This window comes from Ammodytes marinus (assembly GCF_949987685.1).
Source record: "Ammodytes marinus genome assembly, chromosome: 14".
NCBI lineage: Eukaryota > Metazoa > Chordata > Actinopteri > Uranoscopiformes > Ammodytidae > Ammodytes > Ammodytes marinus.
Genome location: NC_137218.1, coordinates 21,789,244 through 21,816,374, shown reverse-complemented (window position 1 = coordinate 21,816,374; position 27,131 = coordinate 21,789,244). Strand labels below are relative to the sequence as shown.

At 42.0% G+C, this 27,131-nt stretch overlaps 1 protein-coding gene across 1 annotated transcript; it reads left to right on the top strand.

The window, feature by feature from the left end:
* Window positions 1-552: 552 nt before the first annotated feature.
* On the top strand, window positions 553-25,172 carry slc8a4a (solute carrier family 8 member 4a; the record flags this gene model as incomplete). The annotated part of the gene is made up of 7 exons (XM_080040349.1): window positions 553-1,902; window positions 2,058-2,566; window positions 17,764-17,870; window positions 19,705-19,823; window positions 20,801-20,900; window positions 21,782-22,054; window positions 24,793-25,172. 7 exons carry the CDS (start codon window positions 553-555, stop codon window positions 25,170-25,172), a joined length of 2,838 nt encoding a protein of 945 aa, XP_079896475.1.
* Window positions 25,173-27,131: the final 1,959 nt, after the last annotated feature.

Sequence of the window (27,131 nt, the reverse complement as noted above, 5' to 3'; positions counted from 1 at the left end):
TAAACAATACATTACAGACAAGAGCTGACATGCGTCTTCCAGAGGAGACTAGGATTGTTTGCCCTTCTCTTGTTCTACTCATTGTCATCAAAGGTTATTTTAAGAATTTCAACCAGCTGGACAGTACATGGTGGACTGAGTCAGTTTTTTGCTAAATACTACAGGTGCAGTGGGTATAAATTCGACCGGAGCTTAGCACACCACGGCCACATTAATGTGTGGGAGTTTGACATGGTAGTTCAATACAAATGACTCAACGATAAGTAGCTATGTGCCAATATGTATGGCTTTCCAAAGTTCGACCAACAGAAAAATGTTCACACAAATAGAGTAAAATCATGACAACTTTTGAGACGTAAGCCCTTTGCTTGCAGATGTTTCAAGAATAGAGCTCTGGATAATGATCATCTTACAAAGTGAATGTGACGATCTCAACCCCCACACAAACTTATTTTTATTCTTTCTTTCAGAGGGGTTGCGTAGACCTTCACACGTGACGTGGATTGAACTCCGGCATCAGACATCTCCGAGCATCATCATCGTAGCGCCGCCATGTTTCTGCAAAAGCGTATCCTGAATTTCACTCCGTCTTTCGCACCATGTATGTTCCTCTCCATTCTGCTGGTCCTGCTCCCAGGAGTCACTCACTTCTCCCAGGGGGGCAGCGCTGCCAGCCATGAAGACACTGAGAGCGCACCGGCAGGCAACTGCTCCAGTGAAGATAACTGCTCTGATGGCGTGGTGCTGCCCATGTGGAACCCCCAAAACCCTGCTGTGGGCGACAAGGTGGCACGAGCCATCGTTTACTTTGCGGCCCTCATATACATGTTCCTGGGCATGTCCATCATCGCAGACCGCTTCATGTCTTCCATCGAGGTCATCACATCTCAGGAAAAGGAGATCACCATCAAGAAGCCCAATGGAGAGACAACAACGACTACCGTGCGCATATGGAATGAGACGGTCTCCAACCTGACCCTGATGGCCCTGGGCTCATCTGCTCCGGAGATCCTGCTGTCGGTCATTGAAGTGATAGGACATAATTTCGAAGCGGGATCTCTGGGTCCCAGCACCATTGTGGGCAGCGCAGCGTTCAACATGTTCATTATAATCGCTATCTGCGTCTTCGTGGTGCCGGAAAATGAAGTGCGCAAGATAAAACACCTGCGGGTGTTTTTCATCACGGCCGCCTGGAGCATCTTCGCCTACATCTGGCTGTATCTCATCCTGTCTGTGTTCTCCCCCGGAGAGGTGGAGGTCTGGGAGGCCGTCCTCACCTTCTTCTTCTTCCCTCTCTGCGTGCTCCAAGCCTGGATCGCAGACCGGCGTCTGCTCTTCTACAAGTACATCCACAAGCGTTACCGCGCCGACAAGACCCGCGGCATCATCATCGAGTCGGAAGGGGACGCCATGTTCACCAAGATGGACCTGGAGATGGACGGCCAGGGGATGAACTCCCACACTCACCCCAAAGAGGCTCTGGACGGGATGCTGGAGGGAGTGGAGGAAGGTGGAGGGAGCGGAGAGCAAGATCAAGACGATGAGGCCCGGCGGGATATGGCTCGCACTCTGAAAGACCTGAAACAGAGGCACCCGGATAAGGACATGGAGCAGCTGATTGAGATGGCCAACTACCAAGTTCTGGTCCAGCAACAGAAGAGCCGCGCCTTCTATCGCATCCAAGCCACTCGCATGATGATCGGAGCAGGGAACATCTTGAAGAAGCATGCCGCCGACCAGGCCAGGAAGGTGGTGAGCTGTCACGAGGCCACCGGGCAAGAAGAGGATCCCAACACCATCTACCTGCAGTTTGATACCTCTCACTACCAATGCTTTGAGAACTGTGGCTCGCTAAAGATGTCGGTGACCCGGCATGGAGGAGAAAATGGCTGCACTGTGAAGGTAAGAAGAAGATGATGGAAATATTGTAAATGTTGTACATTTTCAAATCAACTTTAAATGCTTTAGGCAAAAAATATAAATAATTCAGCTTTATTTTAACTCAAGATATACAGTAAATGTTTAATAAAGTGTCTTTCTTTGCTCATGCCACAAAGGTGGACTACCGCACAGAGGATGCGACTGCCAATGCCGGCTCCGACTACGAGTTTGCTGAAGGCACTTTGGTCTTCAAGCCCGGAGAGACAACCAAAGAGTTCACGGTTGGCGTTATCGATGATGATATCTTTGAAGAAGATGAGCACTTCTATGTGCGCCTGAGCAACCCCCGCATCGTGCACCGAGCTGAGGTCTCCGTCCTGGAGCCCAGCTCCATCACCTCCAGCAACAGCACGGTGGGCCACGCTCCTCCTAAGGCCGCCCTGGGCAGCGCTCACACCGCCACGGTGACCATCTACGATGACGACCACGCAGGCATCTTCACCTTCGAGAGCGACTCCCAGAGGGTCAGTGAGAGCGTGGGCAACATGCAGGTGAAGGTTCACCGGACGTCCGGCGCCAGGGGGAAGGTGGCCATTCCCTACCACACCGTGGAGGGCACCGCCAAGGCAGGGGAGGACTACGAGGAGGTGTCCGGAAAGCTGGAGTTCCAGAACGATGAGACTATGTGAGTGATTATAGATGTGATGTCTTGTTGTTGCTTCTCATCACTTGATCAAACTTCACAGCCAGGCACGTGCATAGATATGACCTGAGGGGGTCTTGAGCCCCCGCCCTTGTGCCCCTCAATTCCATAAAAACCCTAAATAAAATAAAAAAAAATTTTAATTCACAAATATAAATACAGAAATATATATACGTATCCATGAAAAATATGCCTTATCAATTTAGGAAGTACTCCATATGCCCCGCCCTCTCAAATTAACTTTGCAACTTGTCCTGACTTTTCATGGAAAGCCATATCACTCTCGCTAGCCCCACCCCAGTTTGGTTAAAGTAAATTGCATCACTCAGGGAGGCACTATTTTAGTTATGAAACCAGCCAAAACAACACTGACTTGTTATGTTTTCCATTAAAAAACAACAACAATTAAGTAAGTCAGCAGGACTTGGTTGTAATTTCCTCATTATTAACCTCTGTAGTCTGTACTTGCTAAGAATCAAGCTAGTCCAATTTACACTAAAGCATTTTCCCTGTCATGCAGAGCAACTTACAAATATGCAACATATTTCTGACGCAGATAGTTACTTTTTTCAGAGTGTTGATAGTTGCCCCCAAAATGTCTATGCATAGCCTTGATCACAGCACACTTGTTTTGTTAAACAGTCCTGCTGGATTACCGTAAATGTTCTATTCTAGTAAATGATAAAAGGACTAATTTCTATGAGTCATAGATAGGTTCGCTTTGAAAAGTTTAGATCTTCCGAAAGGGGATGATGTGGGAGGAAAAGAAGATATAATTGGGTGGCAGATAATTAAACATTGTGGCTGATGTAATAAAAAGGAAAAAGAGAAAGAAGGGGGAAAAAGACAGAGAGGCTGCTTTCTGCGATTGAATTAAAATGCAGCCCTTTGGGATTTCTGTGGAGTTATATGAGAGTTCATTGTGCAGTGCAGAGCCATGAAAACTCTACCGCAGAAAACAAAGGAAGCAAACGCTAAGGAAATCAGACAGGTGACTTGCACAGCAGGATAGGGGGCTGAGCAGCCACTGGAACAGGTGCATGTGATGAAGCCTGGATGCACCAGCACTGAGGCAGACAGAAAGGATCAGTGAGAAAGGTACAGAAAAAGCAGCAAAAAATAGTGATGTTTTTTCTCCAACATTTCGCTGGAACGTTGTGTGGATGGTTTGAATAATCTGAATGATCCTTTATAACGTGATGAGTAGAAAAAGGACCTGGCAATTATCAACAACAGTCATTTTCTTTTTAGCTCGTAAAAAAATAAGAAAATACCCCCTAACCACATCCAGCTCGTCACAAAAGGATTTATAGCTCAACGAAACGGATAACACAAAGGAATAAAAAACATTTTTATCTGATGAATCGGTCTGTGCGAGAAGGGCTTCGGGGCTTGGTGTGTAGGTGTATTGAGTGGGCCAGCCGAGTAGGAGGAAAGGCAGGTGTCAAAAGAGAACGCACATCCCCCTATTTGTAATTTTTTTGTTGCCTCGCAGTAATGTAGGTGAGATTGGAATATATTTGTGTTTTGCACAATTATCTGTGTGTTTGCTTGCTTTGTGCCTTGTTTGCCTTTGTGTGTTTTCGAGGGGTGTTTGTGTGCGTATCTGTGAGCCGAATCTATTCAAAACCCACATCAAACAAAATGTTGCTCCAAAGGGGGGATCTAAAAAGAGCTTCTTGGGCCTCCGAAGCAATTAAGAAAAAAATTAGTGAAGAGGGGTTAATGGAGTCCCAGAAGTTCTCAACAGTGCACAGACACCTACAGACGCTGCACTTTATAAGACGGTATGGTGTTTTACAATGTGAAATGCGGGGGTGGCGGTTTTTATCAGCATTCTAATGGAGACTACGCATTAGATAAAACCTACTGAGCTAAGACTCTGCTTATCTGACTGTAGCAAGCATCTGCACACTTCATCTGGAGTCATGCTTCCCTTACAGCTGTAGATAAGGGACTGTGGAGAGCAGCATCCAACAGAGCAGGACATTTTGCCAGCAGAGAAAGAGAGGGGGAAAAAAAGCCAAAACGCAACGGGAAATGCCAAAGCTGCTCCTGTGCTCCCTTTTAACAGCAAACAAGGAGTTAAAGAATAAATGCAGGAGCCAGGTTTGACTCACATCTTGAGTCAGAATTGCCAGATACAGCTGGGTCAAGTCACAGCAGCGCACTTGTATTTTTAGACATCAGAATGTTAAGTCTTAGAAGTATACCTGTTGTCGGAAGGTTAAAACAAGACATTCGGTTGTTCTAAAAGGGCAGCATTCATCTTTATTTGGCACTGAAAGGTATTTTGTCAAAGCTATAGTGTATAGAGACATCGAATTCCCCGACTGAAGTCTTTGTGAAAGATAACAATTAGCTCTTTATGCTTTATGCTGCTCGAGTCAGACTGTATTTTGTATGAGATTGTTTCATTTGGAGTGTTTGGTCACTCCCATCACTCTGTCCTAAGGCATTTCAGCTTTTATAAATTCGTATCTATGCATGTATTTATTCCTGTGTCAAATGTATATCTGTGCTCCTTACTGCTCAGCCGGCTGCCACAGTTCATCCTTCAAACAGAGCAGACTTTACTAACCAATGTGTTTCCCTGGGTGTCCGGGAAAAAGAGCTGACACTCGGCAGCAGCCCTTCAGGCAGCTCTGTGTGTGTGTGTGTGTGTGTGTGTGTGTGTGTGTGTGTGTGTGTGTGTGTGTGTGTGTGTGTGTGTGTGTGTGTGTGTGTGTGTGTGTGTGTGTGTGTGTGTGTGTGTGTAACTGCTCTTCATCTTGCCTGATTTTTTATATAGGTGTAGAACCACTGGAAAGGGTGGACCCCACAAGTGGCCCAAAAATAGGTGGTACCCTCAAAGAAGAAAAACGTGTTTGTGTGTGTGTGTGCGTGTGTGTGTGTGTGTGTGTGTGTGTGTGTGTGTGTGTGTGTGTGTGTGTGTGTGTGTGTGTGTGTGTGTGTGCGTGTGTGTGTTACAGCGTTTCATGCCTTGTCTGTCTTTGTTCATCCGATGCTTAAGAATGCAGAGGCGCAAAAGAGGAAGTTTTTAAGATCCTGAGATGGAGCCAGAGGGACCCGTTTCAAATTATAGTTTACCATCTCAAGTCTGCACAACAGTAAATAGATAACAATGTACAGACACAAACCTCTGAGCCAAAATAAATGAGCTGACATAGAGAACCATTTTATGTTCTGTGTTTATGGATTAGAGGGAGATCTTCACAGAGCCTCTGGTGCTTATGTGCAGCTTACCCCTTGCATCTGTTTTTTTGCACCTCAAAATGTGTGGCAACAGTATACACGCTACAGTTGAGGCTGAAGTGGATAACGGGCAGTTACATAAGCTACGATAAAAGAGATGTGAAAGATCGCTTCTGAAAAAGGGAAATCAATACCTGGATTTTCTTTAGTTCTCATGCTTAACGAAGTCAGGATCCATAACATCCTGAACGTTCCTGACCATCCTCGACAAAAGCCAAACGATGGACTAAGGGTTTGAGTAACATTATCACATTGGAAACAGTTCAAACCTTTCAAGTTAGAAAAAAAATGTTGCTCTGTTTAAACGGCACTGATAGGCTTCCCTTTGTTAAAACATCCATTTTCATATTGAACGCTCACAGCAATTCATCATGTTTTATTGTAATTCTGGATATTAGCTACGCTTGGTAGCAAGGTTAGAGAAGGGCATGGCTGTTGGGATGGAAATGTCATCATTTGTCGGCGAAAAACTAGGCTTACCTTTGAAAAATGCCATCACATGTCCTGAGTGAAAATTCTGACGCTAACTTCCTCGTAGGTGGTCTAAAATGGCCTTACTATTTAAATGTAATAGTGGATTCTCTTTCTTCTGTATAACATAACTAAACCGAGTGGTTCAGAGATTAATCAATCAGTTAACACATCATGCATGTATCATGAATACCCAGACAGTTCTGTTTACTTTACAACTTTATTTTATCTACAAAACTAAATTTGACTTTAATAAAACGTCCCGTTTGCTGCCATAATAAATTAGGAACATTAAACTCCGGGAACATTCATCCCTGGGAATTTGCGATGACCCCATCTCGATCTAGAATTTTACTTTTCTTCTAATGCCTACAGCAGGTCAAAATGTTCATTCATCCTGTGAAAAATCGGCACAATATATGCAACAGAAATTCATGGTTTGATGTCCCCTATAAGCTCCTTTATGATACTGCAGATACTTGCAACGCTAATGACAATCCCATTAGCTTCAGCTGTACTTGGTGGTTTGGTGCTAATTAGCAAACATCACCATGCTCACACGCTAAATTAAGATGAGGATCACTGAAGACATAATACCTGCTGCAGCGTGTTGAGTCAGCAACCGGCTGCTCAATGTTCCCAGAGTTTTCCCTAAAGTTGTCGCTGGAGCTTTGATCTCTTAGAACATCGGCATGCTAGCATTGGCATTGTGAGCATTTCAGCATGCTGACGTTAGCGCGTAGATCAAGGCAAAATACAGACTCATTGAGTCGCTAGCAAGGTTATAGCTTAGGTTTTGTTGAATTTCTCCTCATCTCACTGTTCTCCCTCTGTGCTCATTAGTTCACATAAAGCAGTCCTTCGCGGTTATATTGCCACACAGTAAGTGCAAGCACAAGTTATCAGAGGAAGCATCAGTATATCATTACAAGTGTCAAAAAAGCTTTATTGCCATATAAATATTCTGTATATAATAACCCAACACCACATTACAGTGGAGACAATATAAAGTAAGTATTTTATCTGCTCTGGATATGAGAAACATATTTCTTCATGGCGCTGCTGCTTCGGGCCCTTATTAAGCTACAAGTCTCACTGGAGCTGGTAGAGATTTAGTATCTAGCTCAAGGATACCTCTGGAAAGCAGATATATGCTGACACAGTGGTTTACCATGCTTCTTTAACTGAGTGGCAGTGCCCATTTGACATGCTGCCATGCATTTATGCATGTAGTCATTCTCCCTGCTGACTTCTTTTTTGTCAGGGTCTCAGGAGGCCCCGAGGCTCACCGGGCATGCAGAGTGCAGGAAGCAGGGATACTCTCCTCCCAGGTTGAACATAAAGGGAATACAATTCACTCACACTCATACCTGTGGGCAGTCTGGAGTCTCCAGTCCATATGACCTACTGTATATGTACTTTCCACTGGAAACTGGAGCATCCATACCAAAATCCAACATGGAGGAGATCAAAAACCTTAAAAACAAAATGGCACATCTCTTTCTTTGTAGAGCTGACATTCTCAACTGCAGAGCTGTATCATCCTAGGGCCGTGTCTAATTTTTCTATTACTCAGCCTAAATTTAGCAGGTTAAGCCAAGTTAATCCAGTTGATCTATTTACAGACAAAATATATACGTTTTTACAATCGCAGAAAATGTGAGAGAGAAAGGAGAAAATCCGAGTAACAAATATATGCTCCAAATAAAAATGTATTAGACGTCAGTGCTTACGTCTTCTGCATTTGTATTGGCACTTATAAAAAAAGAGTCAAGCAGACTCAGCAGTGTGTTCTCCACCTGCAACAGAGATTATGGTATATTGTGTTGAACAGGGATCAATCTTCAGAGCTCATGCAACAGATTTCCGTCCTTGTGTGCAACAGATACAATCGCATGGTAGCAGTTTTACCCTTTACGGCTTCTCAGAAACAATCTCAGGAATGGAGCTGGACAGAAAAGGCCTATCACACTGTGAAATTAGTTGTAATGAGGCCTACAGTGGCCATATCAAAGTCATATGCGCGCCAAGACACTTCATGAATTTATCATCCATTTTAAAGGCTTGAAAGACATTTTTGGAAACCTCATTATTTGCTGAGATAGAGTGTTGGAACAGTTTCTTAGAAGCCCTTGCCCAAGAAATGTTCTTCTTTTGTCAACTTGACATTTTTTATTTATGATACACAGATGAAACAAACAAGATGCTAAATCTTAATTAGGGAGCTTAAGAGGTGATGGTAGACAGACCTATTTACCTCTGGACTCAGCCAAACTAGCAATTTCTACAGTTTTTTTAGTCTTAAACTAAGCTAAACGACTGCTAATGCAACTACTAATCAAAAATCCAAACTGAATTGATTGCTTATTGAGTCTAAAATCTTCAACTTCTACTTTGACCCTGTGAGCACACAATACAAAAGTAGTCATACTTTTGTAAATTTGATTGTTCCCTTGAACCTCAACTTCGCACATTGTTAATGCAGCTGCTCACTTGCAAGACAAAGTAATAAAACTAGTCTCACCTTTGTTTTATTTTTCCAATCTACTTTAGAAGATGTAGTCAGTTTTCATTCCTTCACCCTTTGCACTATTATCAAACGAGCATTGGACACTGGTAGAATTATATTGCCAACTAATGCAATATGTGAATCTTACTCCTGCCCCTTTTTGACAGCCTTTCAATTCTAGCTTCGTTAGAGAGAGGTCTGCGAAATGAAGATGTTTGTCTGATCCATTGCACTTATATCCTGCTCATCTTAACACACTAAAGTGCGACAAACATATCTGCATAAAGCGATGTTAAATCAAAATGGCTGCTGCTTGAATACCATCCATAGCAACTGAACTATCATATGTTATTCTAAGGCCTTTTGATGAGGCTTAAAAGGGAACACAGCGTTCGTGTCCATGCGGCACTTGAAATAACACCTTGTTCAAAACATAAGCCCTCTTTGTTTCCAATGTGATAACTCCATACTAGGCCATACTGCGATCCCCTTCGCGCCCACTGGCGTGACTTTTCTCTGACATTAGACAGCCGACGACGTATCGCTCGCGTTTAAAATAAACTTCTTCTCTTCTGCAAGCGAGAACTGTTGCTGAGTGTTGTCGAACTCTGAGTGTGTGAGCGTAGACAGAAATAGATATCCACCCACATATCATTAGGGAGATGGAGGGAGAGGGAGAGAAAGAGAAAGACTCACTGTGACAGTGTGGGAGAGTGAGGCGGACTAAGGCAAATATGTCGGTCACGGTTTGACACCGACTTCCTCACGTGTTTTTCATCGCACTCAGCCTCAGAAGAAAATACAGTGAAAACTATATTTCAGCACAAACCAGTATTTCTAAATCCTCCTTGAGTTTGGCATTAAGCAGCCCCGATAGGCGCTGCTTAAATTCCACAGAGAACAAGATAATCATTCAATTTCCCCTCCCATGATAAGTTGGAGTGTGTGGGAGGGGTGTGGACTATTTCACTACACTCCTCCCATGCGCTAATGGATTTGATGGTGCAGAAGGAGTCCGCCCTCTTGTGGGGTACTGTAATATACAGGTCCTTCTCATATAATTAGCATAATGTGATAAAGTTCAATATTTTCTGTAATGTACTGATAAACATTAGACTTTCATATATTTTAGATTCATTACACACAACTGAAGTAGTTCAAGCCTTTTATTGTTTTAATATTGATGATTTTGGCAAAAAAGTAAAGAAAAACCAAAAATCCCTATCTCAAAAAATTAGCATATTTCATCCGACCAATAAAAGAAAAGTGTTTTTAATACAAAAAGGTCAACCTTCAAATAATTACGTTCAGTTATGCACTCAATACTTGGTCGGGAATCCTTTCGCAGAAATGACTGCTTCAATGCGGCGTGGCATGGAGGCAATCAGCCTGTGGCACTGCTGAGGTGTTATGGAGGCCCAGGATGCTTCGATAGCGGCCTTAAGCTCATCCACAGTGTTGGGTCTGGTGTCTCTCAACTTCCTCTTCACAATATCCCACAGATTCTCTATGGGGTTCAGGTCAGGAGAGTTGGCAGGCCAATCGAGCACAGTAATACCATGGTCAGTAAACCATTTACCAGTGGTTTTGGCACTGTGAGCAGGTGCCAGGTCTCCATAAAGCTTTTCAGCAGATGGAAGCATGAAGTGCTCCAAAATCTCCTGATAGCTAGCTGCATTGACCCTGCCTTTGATAAAACACAGTGGACCAACACCAGCAGCTGACATGGCACCCCAGACCATCACTGACTGTGGGTACTTGACACTGGACTTCAGGCATTTTGGCATTTCCTTCTCCCCAGTCTTCCTCCAGACTCTGGCACCTTGATTTCCGAATGACATGCAAAATTTGCTTTCATCCGAAAAAAGTACTTTGGACCACTGAGCAACAGTCCAGTGCTGCTTCTCTGTAGCCCAGGTCAGGCGCTTCTGCCGCTGTTTCTGGTTCAAAAGTGGCTTGACCTGGGGAATGCGGCACCTGTAGCCCATTTCCTGCACATGCCTGTGCACGGTGGCTCTGGATGTTTCTACTCCAGACTCAGTCCACTGCTTCCGCAGGTCCCCCAAGGTCTGGAATCGGCCCTTTTCCACAATCCTCCTCAGGGTCCGGTCACCTCTTCTGGTTGTGCAGCGTTTTCTGCCACACTTTTTCCTTCCCACAGACTTCCCACTGAGGTGCCTTGATACAGCACTCTGGGAACAGCCTATTCGCTCAGAAATGTATTTCTGTGTCTTACCCTCTTGCTTGAGGGTGTCAATGATGGCCTTCTGGACAGCAGTCAGGTCGGCAGTCTTACCCATGATTGCGGTTTTGAGTAATGAACCAGGCTGGGAGTTTTTAAAAGCCTCAGGAATCTTTTGCAGGTGTTAAGAGTTAATTACTTGATTTAGATGATTAGGTTAAGAGCTCGTTTAGAGTACCTTTTCATGATATGCTAATTTTTTGAGATAGGAATTTGGGGTTTTCATGAGCTGTATGCCAAAATCATCAGTATTAAAACAACAAAAGACCTGAAATATTTCAGTTGGTGTGCAATGAATCTAAAATATATGAAAGTTCAATTATTATCATTACATTATGGAAAATAATCAACTTTATCACAATATGCTAATTATATGAGAAGGACCTGTATATGTAGGCTTAGGCTATATTTATTCATTTTAAAATGTTGAACATAGAATTCTGTTTCACAGGATACAGTATTTGTTTATTTTTTATAACAAAAAAAATGTCAAGTGTAACTCAGTCTGTAGTGGAAGACCTAACTTTCCTATTACTGAGAGAATATCAGATTTTGAAAAATTTTCCTTTGTATGCTTCTTTTATTGACACTTTTATTATAATTATTTACATTGGGAAATTCTGTGCAGTGCAATAGGAGACCACAATAATAATTAAATAGCTTTTAACTATGGAACAAGGGTCTGTGACAAGTAACCACCTTGTTATGGTTTCTAAAATGGACCTCCATCCTCTAAAAAAAAATATATATTATTTGTAGCGACATGAAGTTTTTCTTATTCTACATTATAGATAGTAAAGGCCTACCAATTGCATTTTAACTTGTCCATAGGACATGATTACAATTGGGCAACATAATAAAAAAACAACCGATGGCTGGGGCAATATAACCATATTAGAATCAAATCACATAAAATGAAATTACATTCTAGCAACTTGTGAGTTTACTCTAACAATCAGGGCTGTGTGAAAAAAGTAATTCCAACCTTTCTGAAGAAACTAATTGAAGTCTTCATGGCCATCTTCAGTCTCTGCCACCTTAACGTACTTCTGACTGCCACCAAATCTCACCTTGACCAACATTGTCCTTTAAAAAACAAAAACAAAGTACATTCATGAATAGTCCACACCTTTTTCAGTATTTTTTGTTGCCTTTATTATGCCACTGGGCGGCAACAGTCAATGTCGTTTTTCTAGCTTAGCTAGTAAACAGACTTGACTGTGTGCACACGCTAGCTTGTCTGGGTGCATGGCCGCCTTGCTAACAGTCCTCGATGCATGTCTTCTCTAATTAGCAGAGTTATATACGTGAACATGAGTGAAATCACTAACCCCTTACATAAAAATGTCAATAAACTCACTATACATGTGTTTTTAAATACCTTGACTTCATAGTTTGAACAGAAAACAACAACAAAAGTGCAGAGAGAAGAGTGAAAACGTAGCTTACTGCGAAGAGTCCCGACCCAAAGAGGAAGTAAAGCTAACGGAAGCGCGACAAGTGCAGTAAAATAAAAGGCTCTCGATACTTACGCGATAATCCCCATCAATTTCCTGTATGTAAAAGTGTCTAACTTTAACATGAACCCCAATTTATTAACTTAAACAATTTGATAAAAAACATTCGGTCGATATATCAGCAAAAAGAAGAAGAATATTCTGGAAGTATGATAGTGGAAATCTTAACTAGCCTTCAAAATAAAGGTCTGAGCTACCGGTGTACATATACCATGGTAAATACTCCTTTCAAAATGTAGGCTACATTCCCCGGATCATAAATAAAATTATAAAAATAAAATAAATATAGGGCAACGAGTCACGACACATTACTGTACTAAGGACAGTTTAAGTGGTCAGTGATACCAATCCAATACCATGGAGCCTACTGCAGGGAATTGCAAACAAGCATCTAACGTGTTGCTCTAAAACAAAAATAACTATTGTACACATTATTATTATTAAGCTTCGGTTGCCATGCCGAATCAGTGTGTTGCTTATACTTTTCTTCATAAGAAAATTATTAGAGCCCGTGTCCACCTACTGTCCCTTTCCGAGCGCCGCAAGCGCCTTTTTCAATAGATTCCTAATGAGAAGCGGCCGTCTCATTGTATTATGTTGCTGCTGTGTTAGCTAAGCATGGTTTGCTAATGTTAGCTTACAAATACTGATGGTTAACCTTAGCTTCTTGTAAAAATACACATCACAGCGTTAAATGAATACAACAATTTAAAAAACAAACACTTTATTGATATCAAATCAGATTATTATAGATTTTAAAAAGACAGACACTTTATTGCTATATATATATATATACATCAAATTAGATGATCATACTTAGGGTTTGCTTTAAGATAGATACGTCTACGTGACTGCTAATATCCTCGTGAAGTCTTATCAACTCATTACGTGTATTCATACTAGGTTTGGTATGCATGCAACAGTTTAACACATCTAAAAACAAGGCGTACACTGATAAAATATGGTATGCATTAAAGGGTCCCTTATTCATTTGTTTAATAATTTCACTAAAGGCAGCCGCCACTAAACAGTCGTTTGTCATGAGTAGCACCTGCAGGACTAGTTCATTCCAATGAACATCAACAGTGTTAGAGCTTACTTTATCCAAAATAAAATCTCGTCGAGACACTCTGTCCATTTTTGTATTTTTGTTTTTTAACGTCTGTTCCAAAATATCAATCAGCTGAAAAATCACACATTGTTTTTCTACATACGCTGAAAACTCTCCAAAACAGCTAGCCATGTTGGAAAGGACAGTCGCATACAATCTCACCCTCGGCCCAATACTCTAGTGCATGCAATGACGCGTCGTTCTGCTTTTTTTTCCCCACCGTCGATCTCTCCTTCACCACCTTTGTCAGCTTTGCCTCGATGCGTCTACATCTTTTGAGATCTTCGAGAAAAGCCTCCACGACGCCCTGCACTCTGCATTCGGAAACAGTAAGTTGTAGGAAGCCCAAGGCCCTTTGGACGGCGGGGATAAAACGATCAGTCCACAAGCGTTCTTTCAACACATCAAAGTGTGTGTTAAAGAAAAAGTCCGGTGGTTCAAACAGACACTGATGCTGGTTCTGACCCGGGTGATCGGTTTCACAGCCATAGCAGGTATCTTTTTGGTATTTTGACAATACGTCGGTCAACAGCGTAGCGATCGCATGTCGCACCGTTTGTAGAAATAAAGTTGTCAAACTCCCATGCACTTCCCTTAACTGCAGTGGCGAGACCGCAGAACCGTGCGAAGAACAACTGGAAGTGTCTGAATCACTCTGTTTTTCAGCTCCGATTCCTTCTGATGACTCAGTACGAATTGGATATTCGCTCGCAGTCGTTTGTGCCAGTCTTTGGTTATACATTTTCGACTGAAAAGATAAAGTATGATAGGAATATGGGTTGTATGTTTTTGTTTTTTTTCTTTTTAAAGATGCTCCGCAAACGGGTGGGGTTAAACAGGTTTAGGAGGGGGTGGGGATCCATCTTCCAGTTGCGCCATGAGTTGAATCACTCAATCACTGTTTTTCAGATCCGATTCCCTTTGATGGTTCAGTACGAATTGGATATTCGCTCGCAGACGCTTGCGGTAGTTGGCGTCTTCTCTCGCCGTTTTAAGATTGAAAACATAATGTATGAGAGGAATACACTCTTCAGTGAACTCCCTTGGTCGTCTGTATTGAGGGACCTCGATCTTCCTCGTAGAGGGTCGTTTGGAGGCGCTCACGGTCATTTGTGATGGCTTGGAGGTTTTTTTCTTTTTAAAGATGATCAGCAAAGGGGCGGGGGTATCTCGCAACCGGGTTAAACAGGTTTAGGAGGGGCGGGGTTATCTCCAAAATTTAGAATTTTCTTGACCAACACAATGTCCTTGGACGTCTGGCTCCTGGTAAAGTTATCCGTCAGCTTGATCGTATTCTCAGCCATCATTTTCAGCCATACCGAAAGATGTACGCGTAGACATGTCTGAAACACACCGCTGGATCACCTGAACCATTCAAAAGCGTTTTTTTATTTATCTATTTTTTAGGCCACGTTCACCATAAACACTTTACCACCTTCAGCGACATCCATGAAGTTAATTATTAAGTTAGTCAATAGTAATGTGTTTCCAAAGTAGTGTTTGAGTTGCTCCACTACTTTGGTCCACACTGACATATTTTACAAATGTTTAATGGATCACCATTAAATTGGTATGAACATTTAGGTAGCCCAGAGGATGAGGTATACTGACTTTGGTGATCCATTGACTTTTTGCTCTATAGCCACGATTAGATTGACAGTTTTTTTTCTATCTTCTGTTATGCCATTGTGGTAATATGTGCATCGGTGCAATGTGCAGTATTCCTGTAGGAGAAATTAGTACTTATGTGACAAAGGCTTTTTATTAATTTTTGAGCCATGGTCCCATTTTAAAAGTGGCCTAGTAGATCACAGTGAAAGCTGTGCAGTGCACCTCCACCAACCTGAATCATTGTCTTTTGTTACAGGCACTTTGGCATTGTCATATTTAAATTGTTTAACATAGGGAGTATGGGGTTACCTCTTTCTTTATATGTCCATGGGTTACCTAAACATTGTTTGTGATGTCATCTGTTGCTATGTTGCACTCATAGGTTGCACTGAGGTACAACGAAAACTGTAAAGACCAGAACAAAACAGCATTGCCACTGGGCAGAAGAGAACGAACAGCTCATTTTGAACAGTTCATCTCGAGCTGTGGACTTTTGCTCATTGTATCTGTAGAGGTGATTCAAATACATCAACCCCCACTCTGTGACTGACTGCAGCTTCACCACTCTATGTATTTGGACTCTGACCCTCACCCAGTAAAGCTCAAATCAGCTAAATATGTGCATAGTGTAAAATTATAAACTGTCTATAATCACAATCTTAAGCACAAGACACAATATGTAGCCTAATTTTTAGTCACACACAAAGGAAGAACTGGGCTGTATTTTGGAGGAGCTACTGATCTTAGATATGGCCTGCAGTTACCACATAGATGTATATTATTTACTATCTATGATGTATACACATGCAGGAACGGTGTTTGGCAAAGCTACTGACTTGCAAAAATCAACCATTGCTCAATTCAAAGGAGGGATATCGCAAAAGATTATTTGATTCCTTCACTGCTGGATTTGAAAATCTCAGGCGAGGAACATGGCGCTTAGAGCATGCTCGAACAGCTGGCCCCAAGGGGAAGTTGAGCAACACATTTATATGAGTGAGAGCATAAGACCGGAAAGCAACCGTTTCACCATTCTTTCAACAGTCTTACAACAGGTTGGAAAACATAGAACTTTTCGATTCTTACTTCAAGACTGTCAGGCAACGTAAAGAAATAAACATTACATCTTTGCTTTGTTTTTGCTACATATTTTTAAGTGAAAAAACTCAAGTTAAAAGTCTGATTTCTATATCTAAGGCTAAATACTATTAATGAGCATAAAGAGCTGCAAAAATGAGCTGAAGACAAATAAAACAATAAACAATACTGTTATGTAATGCTGACAATCGAAGCCCCTCCATTAACTTCAAGAAGGAGGACTCCATTCACCTACAGTATAGTCTTGATTAAATAAAAAATTGTAAGTTGTTTAATGGAACTTATATCAATATAGGATCAAGGACAGGTTTCTTTTTCAATTACAATTTGATGTATTTAAAATAAATCAATAATTGTGGTGTTGAAGGTATTTAATTTAGTGTGCCTGCAAGAATTCAGCACACTATGTATTTTAATGTCTTATTGACCTAATTATTAAAATAGCAAACTTTAAAGGCCAACATCCATCCAGCTTTATCCGTATTAAACCAATCGTGGGACTTTGCGGTAAAATAAACGAATCTCATTGGTTCTATATATTGACAATTTTATGACAAGTTTATAAGAGGCGGGACTATGATCACACGTCACAAAAGTGACAGCTGATGAAAAGTATAGAAGGGGAGGGGCTATGGTGGGGCGGGACTACCATCACGTCACAAAAATCTGACAGCTGATGAAAAGTATAGAAGGGGAGGGGCTATGGTGGGGCGGGACTATGATGACGTCACAAAAAGTGACAGCTGATGAAAAGTATAGAAGGGGAGGGGCTATGGTGGGGCGGGACTATGATGACGTCACAAAAAGTGACAGCTGATGAAAAGTATAGAAGGGGAGGGACTTCCGGGGGGCGGGACTATCATCACGTCACAAAAAGTGACAGGTGATGAAAAGTATAGAAGGGGAGGGACTTCCGGGGGGCGGGGCTATGATGACGTCACAAATCTGACAGGTGTGATGCAATAGATTGATCAGAAGTTTATAAGAGGCGGGACTTCCGGAGGCGGGACTTCCGGATCAAAAAGTGACAGGTGTGACGCAATAGATTGATGGAAGGTGGCTCTATTATCTCTCTCTTCCATTTTCTTATCTAACATCTCTGTGTCATGATTCATTGTGTAGGCAGTGTACTGCACCTCTTGGCCACACTAAGTATTCCAATGTGTACGAAAGCCTGGGCTTTGCATTAGAAAACTGCTCATACTGGTTACCTTGGAGCTATTTTTGGCTGGATTTAGGTAACAAATGCACATTGCAGGCTAAACCATATTGACAGCTGCTGTTATTTCCTTAATTAATCAACTAATTCATTCATCTCTGTTTGGCTCCGTCCTTTTCCTTGTGCTTTGTCCCTTCTGTTTTCAGGAAGATACTGAACGTGAAGGTCATCGACGACGAGGAATATGAGAAGAACAAAACTTTCACCATCGTGTTGGAGGAGCCCATCCTGCTGGACGTGGGACAGAGACATGGTGAGCACAGCTGCATGTGACAGCAGCACAGGGGGTTTTGCTCATTATGTTATGGCTTAAAAATACATTTTACATAACATTCATTCTCCTGTCATTGTTTTAATTGTAATTCTTGGGCTAAGCATTTTAATAAGTGCTTCTTAACTATCGGGAATCTCTGAGGTCTAAGTTTTGATATCTTTAGTCTCTTTGGTGTATTTCATGGCTAGCTTTTATGCTTGAGGTTGCAGTTTAAAGAAGATTGGGCTAAAGTATGTGAAAGTAGTGAGATGACTGTTGGAGCTGGTAGGGACAAAGGAGTTATATCTAATCTGTGCACGTCCACATACCTTACACAGCACACGCATTAATAAAATGTTTAAATATATGTAAATATTTAACAACATATTTTAAGTGAATTGTTATTTCAGCATCATTTATATTAGTATTGACATGAACGGCTTCTTTGCTAAATTCTGTTTTGCTATGTTTTTCTCAGAAAATAATTTAGATTTTTGATTTTCTAATGAGCATGTCTGTACTCGCCACGAGATCCCACAATCTATAAATATTAAAGTAAACATTGTCACAGTAAACAAACTCCATTAGGTCTAACAGCACTACTTGGATTGATACAAATCATGTTTACAAGAACTAGAATAAAATATGAAAATATGGTTTGCCATTTTTCTAAAACTGCCTAAAATTAAGCAGGCAGTATTTATGAATAAAACCTGTGTCCTGTTCTTAGCAAATGCTTGAACACAAACCCTTAAAGCTACTACGAGTAAGTCGGCACGTTGGCGACACCTTTGAACAAAAGCGGTAGTATTATTACGACGCCAGCTGTCGTGAAGCTGTTTTGTAGCTCGTGCAGACGTGCAAGATTCAAATAATCAGGAAGCAATATGGTGCGTGTCCGTGTGTTGAAAGTGTGAGGGCACCGGACTCTTTTCGGCTCCGTGAGTCTATGGGTGACACAGCATCAACTAATGCCAGTAAGTGCTAAACACACCTGATAGCAATGAGTTGATGCATTGTCACCTCTCACGGAGCTGAACGAGTCCCCGTGTCCTCACACAAAGCGAATGAACGAGCGATGGCAGTTAGTTAGTATGGATCACGATGAGGTAATGTGTTTATGTTGTAAATAATGACTATTTCCGATGAATAATGGTCATCTGATTATGCTGGTGAGGCAAAGTCAACTTTGTTTTAGTAGGCTACCGCTCATTCATTTAGGAGTAAACACTGCAGTCTAGTTTCGCTGCGTGAAATTGTGTATACGTTGCTTGGCAACGCCCTCCCGCCCGACTATCACTCTCCCTTTTAGCTTTTCTTCATTGCATTTTCTTTTTTTTTCTTTTATGGTTCAGCCCCGTTATCGGTCATTATGACGACAAACAACTGTCTCAAACAAGGCTCCCGCTCCCCTTCCCTCACCTGGAGGGATAGGCTTCTCAAATCGCATTCCTGCGCCTCACTGAAATCTGTGACCAATACGGATATGTGACCATAGAGCATGCACGCGTGAACCGAAAATCGGACTGGGTGTACGACCAGATCAAATGCAGTAATAAAAACTATATAAAAACGTCTTTCTTTGCACTGATGGTCTCGTTTGCTGTTAAAGGTAATTTATGATTATGAGAGGAAACATGAGGCTGTTTAAAAGATATTTAAAAGTTACTCGTTGCCGCTTTAAGTAACTTGTGACCTTAAATATGCTTAGAGTAATTCTCATGTAAACAGCACACATGCAGGACATGCTTTCATTATCCGTAAATGCAGTATCTTAAAGCCCATGCAGGAAAAACTGTCTGACATGTTTACACACCTGTCTGTCTTGCCACAGGAGACACCAATGATAACAAGACAGCAGTGGGACCGGAGGACGTGTCAAAGATGGGCTGCCCCTGTCTGGGCGAGCACACCAAGCTGGAGGTGGTCATTGAGGAATCCTATGAGTTCAAGGTAACTAAGCAGCAGCTTTTTACCTCAGAGCCACACCCATCTGTCACACTGATGGTTGCACCTATCACAGTGATGATGAATTCAAATATTACATTTTTAAGATGTACCTGTCACAGCAGTTATTTGGACTCCACAGAGGCTGTCACAACCTTCAAATCCTTCCATATCTTTTATGGACACAGAAACTGTGTAAACTAAAAGTCCAGGTTAACCTCATTTGGTTAATTTGTTAATGTGTTCCATTCTGCAACTCAGTGAAAGCTGTGGGGAAAGTGACTACACAAATATGCTGAATTTTAAGATCAATTTCATTCCTGTCACAATATTTTGGGTATGACCATTAGAGATTAATATTTAATCTTACTAGAAGTAGCTGATCAATTATTAATGATGTGCATGTAACTAACGGCTCTGCCGGTAGGGCCGTTCATTCCTCGTCTTGTCCAGCATGAATAATCAAAAAGTTGAGAAAATTTTATAATTTCCCCGTTATGCAGCCATTAAAGGGGCACTTCATCAATTACTCATTGCACAGCCATAAAGATGGTGGTTTGAGGGGGTCTTGTGAGAGACAGAGTACAAAATAAATGCTTCAAATCAGTGCAGCAGAGGCACAGATATCCTGACTTATGACTATAAAAAACGTTGTATCCTAGGTTTCCCATAATGCAACCAATAATAGAAGACTCTTCATTAGACCCACCCTGGTAAATGTCTATATCGTTAGACATCCACCCTCCCGTTAGCCGCTGTTTTGCTGGCTTTCTGGGAAGTCTCCCATGACATAGGTATGACATCATCGGGGTTAGTTTCCCAGACTTTAAAAAGCTCCCACGAGAACTGCTTTATTGATCTAGTGATTTAGTGATCTTCTTGAAACCTTAACTGATCTTCTCGTGTAAAAATCAATTCACCACACCAGTGTCTTCTTCTTCTTCTTCTTCTTCTTCTTCCTTTGTCTTTGTGGCGGCCTGCAGAGCACAGTGGACAAGCTGATCAAGAAGACCAACCTGGCTCTGGTGGTGGGGAGCAGCAGCTGGAGAGAGCAGTTTGTTAGCGCAGTCACTGTCAGCGCTGGTGAGCTGCGGCGTCCTCAAATGTCTCATCATTTCATCCCTTTGTCACCTGCTGATCTGGCCTGCTACTTACCAGCCTCACCATTGTGGTGTTTTTTTAGGTTTTTCGTTTGTTTGTTTTAGATCCTCCTGATTATTAATTAAAGAGCTTTTAATATATGTTGGCAATTATGTGCGCATTTTCTGCTTCCCTTTAATCCATACATCTGATTAAAAATACATGATGTGGTGAAGGTCTCATGTGGCTCATGCTAAAAACTAAAGTGGCAAGCTCTGCAGGGGAAATTAATGGCTCATAAGAATTTGTGTAGAAGTACGTGGTATGAAGAACCCCTTATTATTTTGCCCTTTTCAAAAGCCATTCAATTTGTGAATTTGTGAACCTTTTAGATCTGCGGTAGGGCACACAGCATTAGTTCTAAGAGCGGACTTGGACAGCAGGGTCGTGCCATTTTGTTAATTTGCTATTTTATGTTTGTCTCCGGTTACGGCCACTCCGACTTTTACACAGAGAGTGTGAATATATATCAAAAAGAACGCTCCCAGCTTAAATGTATGTCTCAGTCGCCGAGTCAGATTTATATTCGAGGGTTAGCTCCCACACATCCGTCATATTGCTTCATCCTGGTGTGTTTTAGGGTAATCTCGGCTGTCAGAGACGTTTAAATAAATTTGACTAAAGCATGAAGCTGGAATTATTCACTGTTTCACCGACCAAGAAATTGCACATCATTTAAAGAAGTCATCTAGTGCTCCCAAACAAAGCTCTGATTCATGTTTGTATACTGCACAATAGGGACTCCAGGTAATCTGTCAACATAGAGGCAGGAGGTCTGTAGGTATAATTTCCAGGCCTTCATGCATCTCTTTTCCGTCCGGCAGGTGACGACGATGAAGAAGAGAGCGGGGAGGAGCGCTTGCCATCCTGCTTCGATTACATCATGCACTTCCTGACGGTTTTCTGGAAAGTCCTGTTCGCCTTCGTCCCACCCACTGAGTACTGGAACGGCTGGGCTTGCTTCATCGTGTCCATCTCCCTTATCGGCGCTCTGACGGCTGTGACCGGGGACTTGGCCTCTCATTTCGGCTGCACAGTCGGACTCAAAGACTCGGTCACGGCTGTGGTGTTTGTGGCCCTAGGCACCTCTGTCCCAGGTGGGTACCGTAGCGGTGTCTAATACTGGGCAGACTTGTCCCTGGGTTGTGCTCTGGGGCATTACCCCAGCAGTGGAAGCAGCTGCTTGGTGGAGACTCCGGTTGTGCTGTCAGAGCCATTCTGAGAATATAAATTAATGTGAGGTTACATTCAAGCCATTGCCAAACGAGTTGACACAAAGTGAATTAAGCTGGACAAAACTCTCTCTGTATTTTTATGGCATAGTTTATAACTAGTGTCACCCGCTGACACTGGTGCAGAAGTTCAGAAGAATCCCAAGAAGTGCCCAAGAAATGTTTCAGTTATTTATTATACTGAAAACACATGGTCTACTGTAGAATGTATAAAATCCATGAGGTGTCACAAAAGGCTTACCTCATCTAGATGCGCCGACTATGTTGTAGTAATAACTCAGAATTCCTCATTTGGGCAACAGAAGTCAAGTTACATACTATAGCTTTAAACATTAACAAGCTGTAAACTGAGAAAAAACACAGTTTCAAACAGTAATTCTCTCTGTGATGACTAATTTTATTCCCATGTCAATATGTCCTCAATAAAGAGGAACACATGATAATGTGAAAATTGGGTTTGGCAGGTTTCAGTTCCGTAAGCACCACACACTCTCCTTCAAGTTGACTGACTGTTTATGTTGGAAATTGCCCTTCATAAATGAGTAAGGGGAAAATCATCAGGTGTGTTGGGATTTCAAAGGGGCAAATTTGGTTAAAATATTAATTTTAATTAATATATTTATGTGAGAAAAGTTGTTTAGAAATATTTACACTCAAATAAGTGAGGGATAATGTATAGCGAACGGGTCACTTGCTAGAAATAAAGACCGACAAGCTGAAGCAGAAGCCCGACGCGCAGCTCCAACTGGTTTCCCTAGCAACCCTGAGACCTTGTCTAATAACTGGAATAGTCTTTCCGAACCCACTAGGTTATTATGTAATTAAAATGTAGTTCAGTACGGCAGTAAATAGGAACGACATAGGATACGACCTTGTAACGAGAGAATAGTCTGCTCGCCCCGCTAGACTGTCTGCTTCAGCTGACTGAAGGCTCCGCCTCAGCTGTTAGCTACAGAGCTACCGTTTTGCTAAGACAATTAAAGATTTGAACACTGTACAAACAGTAAATGTAATCAGCCAATATGTTTAACAAGAGCTCCATCTCTAGCTAATAAAGCATTATCCCCCTAAATCAATAGCCTAACACAATTCACGGAGAAAATTACTGCCGAACATTTACATTGCAGGCTGCAGCCTGAAGTTACTGTACAGGCTAACTGTCAATATGCGGCCAAACGTACTCACGTCGTTTTGATTGGAGTCCTGTCGGACATTAACCATGACTCCTGTGTTCCCTGCTCTCCTGATACATGCAAAGTCATGTTGAAAAAGTATTCCATTGTTTTCAGAACGAGTAGTAGCCCTGTTTGTGGACGTCTATCCATCAAAACTATGACGCAGGTCCTTGGCAACGGTCATTATACCCTTGACAGCGGTCTGTCTCGCTGGAAATAACAGACCTCTAGAATGCCGTGATTTACATAGGATTCTCTAAGTGCCATGTAATAAACTAAACTAATCAACACAACCATCTGTGTGGCTGTCAGCAGATGTACATTAGCCTGCCATTTCCAACAGGCTCCAATGAACAAACCAGTCTGGCTGGGCACAACAGGTGGTTAGAGTATCCACAGGTAGTGAGCGTATGAGCCTAGCGTCTTTCTATTGTATTTATATGCTTTCATCTACTAATGCATATCTGTGCTTTAGAAAAGGACTAGCTTTATTTAATATTTAGGCTATGTTCTACTTGTAGCCTAATCGTAGACATTGTTTAAAGATAAATGTTGTATGTCGTGAGTCAGAGGAATTTTTCATAACCTGAAAACCAAAAACGTGTTCTTATCTACGGTTGTCAACTGATCTATAAGCATTAATGAATAATGTATGGACCAAATATAAAGCTATAGTGGTGTTTTATGGGTTAAGGCACCAACCATTAACCGCAACCTCTTTGGTTTGCATCTTATTTTCCCATTTCTCTCTGCTGGATGACCTAATAAAGGCATAACATGCCCACAGAGAAACGTTTCAGCAACTAAGCCATTACTTTCTTAGGCCTTTAGGTTCCCCTAAGAAACATGGGCCATTGGGGCGCCCTTAGCTCAGTTGGTAGGGCGTCCCCCCCATGGGCCTCGGCCGAGCAGCGGACCCGGGTTCGATTCCAGCCCGCGTTCGTTCTCTGAGTGTCACTCCCCTCTCTGCCCCATTTCAACTCTGTCTCTACACTATCAATAAAGCATAAAAATGCCAAAAGAAAATCTAATGGGCCATTGATGAAACCCTTATATCCTGGCCGGTCTTGTGCTCTCCGGTCTAGTTGTTACCATAACAGCCCTCGTTCCTTTATCTCCTGTTCTGTCCCTCGGTGGTTTCTGGTCTTCCTCTCTTCCTCTTGTCTTGAGGGACCTGCTTTGTAATTGAATTATCCCTTGGCTTATTATCAATCGTCTGACAGAATGTATGCGCCTTGAGTGACAGGTTGTTTAATTATTACATTGCATGCAGTGGAAATAATCATTTTTGTAATGAAGTCTGGCTGGTGGTGGTTGTGGATTCAATCCACGATATCCCTCAGTAGCTGACTTTTTGGACAAATTCACCCATTCTCCTCTTTTATTTCTCAATGCCTTGAACCCATATTGGTCTCTTTCTTGTTTCAGATACATTTGCCAGCAAAGTGGCTGCCATCCAGGACCAGTACGCCGACGCCTCCATAGGCAACGTGACCGGCAGCAACGCGGTCAATGTGTTCCTGGGCATCGGGGTGGCGTGGACCATCGCGTCGGTCTACTGGCACAGCAAAGGCAAAGTGTTCAAGGTGGACCCGGGCTCCCTGGCCTTCTCCGTCACCCTCTTCACAGTCATGGCCATGGTGTGTGTGCTGGTGCTGCTGTACCGCAGGCGCCCCAGTGTGTCTGGAGGAGAGCTGGGAGGCCCACGGACACCCAAGCTGCTCACCTTCTTCATGTTCCTCTCCCTCTGGCTGGTCTACATCCTCCTGTCATCCCTGGAGGCCTACTGCTACATGCCTGGCTTCTGAGCCCCCCCCCCCCCCGGGTTGAAAACGGGTTAGGGTTAAGGTTAAGGTTAGGGTTAAGGTTAGGGTTAGGGTTAGGGTTAGGGTTAGGGTTGGGTTAGGTTTAGGGTTAGGACGGTGGTTCCTCCTCTCCTTGTTTTTACAGTCTGTTTACTGAACTTGTTTCTCTCTCTCTCTCTCTCTCTCTCTCTCTCTCTCTCTCTCTCTCTCTCTCTCTCTCTCTCTGTTTTTTCTCTGTTTTTTCACAAAAAAGGTTTCTAACTATTTGTATCATTAGTTCAATTGTTGATGCTGCACAATATCTGATTGACTTTGAAATCTTTGGACTCTTTGGAACGTTGCTACTGCCCCACTATGCTGTGAAGTCGAAGCAGTATAGCCACCGAAAATTAAACCTTACTTATTTTTTTATTTTTTTTTCCCCGAAACATTTTGTTTCACTGACATTTATCTTATCATTGCTGTCAGCATACATCACATCAAGTCACTTCTCTGACATCACGTCCTCTCTCTCTGCATTGATTTTCTGAGTGGTGAGAAAGCACAAGATTAGGAGAAGCATTCAAAAGACTCCTTGTATTTGGAAGAGTGTTTTGAAAGTGGAGAGTTAAAGATGCATGTGGCGACCTTATACTTAACAGTGACATAAAAGAGAAGGCATTGCTGACGCTACAGTGACCTGTCAGTAAACATATTTGTTTGTTGATATATATATCACTCAATCTTACCAATTATTCATTGTATATCATGTAAAATGAACATCGTGCGTGGGAGTTCTGTGAAGGAGTAGTTGTTTACTTTTGCACGTTTATTATTAAGAGTTTCTTGGTAACCTATTTTGAACTACTGTAGGTGATTTTTCAACATAGCTGTTGACGTGTTGATGTGTTCCTGTACATGTGAATCACAGCTGTATCATACTCTTTTCAATGCCTGGTGCCCGTTTCCCTCAAAGTTGAATTGATCAGTAGCATTTTAAACATGGCCAGGGTTTAAAATGCCTTTTTTAATTATATAAATTAACCTGGAGCAGAGTGACCGCTTTAAAATTCTATTGTGAAGTACAAATTGTATGAGCAAACGTGTGTGTGTGTGTGTGTGTGTGTGTGTGTGTGTGTGTGTGTGTGTGTGTGTGTGTGTGTGTGTGTGTGTGTGTGTGTGTGTGTGTGTGTGTGTGTGTGTGTGTGTGTGTGTGTGTGTTGCCTGTGTGACTGTGTGCGTGCGTGTGTGTGTGTGCGTTCTCCACTGCTCTCCGGCACAAATTGGCTAAAGGCATTCAAATAGTCATTGACTCCACAAATGTTAAGGGTGTCCGTCATGCTGACACTGTGAACAATTTGAAACAATGTCACTTTTACAAAAAAAAGCACATCATAGAGCAATGGGGCCACTTTTCGTGACTGTTAGAACAGTTATATAGTCCTAAACATAGCACAATCACCAAAAACAGGTCCATGGTTTTGGGATGAGAAATATGCTAAAAGTGAGGACATTTCCAACACTTCCGGAGAGTGTCTTCCTTGTGTCGCACAGCAGTTGATATTAAAGTTTGTTTTTATTTAATCAAAAAAATGTAGAGCCATATTTATTGTAACAGTATGTATAGGGTGTTTATATGATCAATTGTACTTTTATTGATATGCACGTTTAATGTATAAAAAATGGAAATAAATGGTTCCTGGATTTATGGTGATGGAATATGTCTTGTTATCTTATTTTGAAAAATTTCTGAGAAAAAATTGTTAAAATAACTTGAGCCAATTAGATGTGGGATTTATCAGAATATTACTTCTTATTAAAGTAAAGTATCACAAAACCAACTGGATGGTGAAAAACAGTGAGAACGTGAACAAACACCTTAATATTAATAACAGACAATATGATGCAAGCCAGTGCAGCAAAAAAGTAGAACCTTAAAAATACCAGTCAAAGCAGCACTCTGGTAGTGCTGGAAGAAGTACT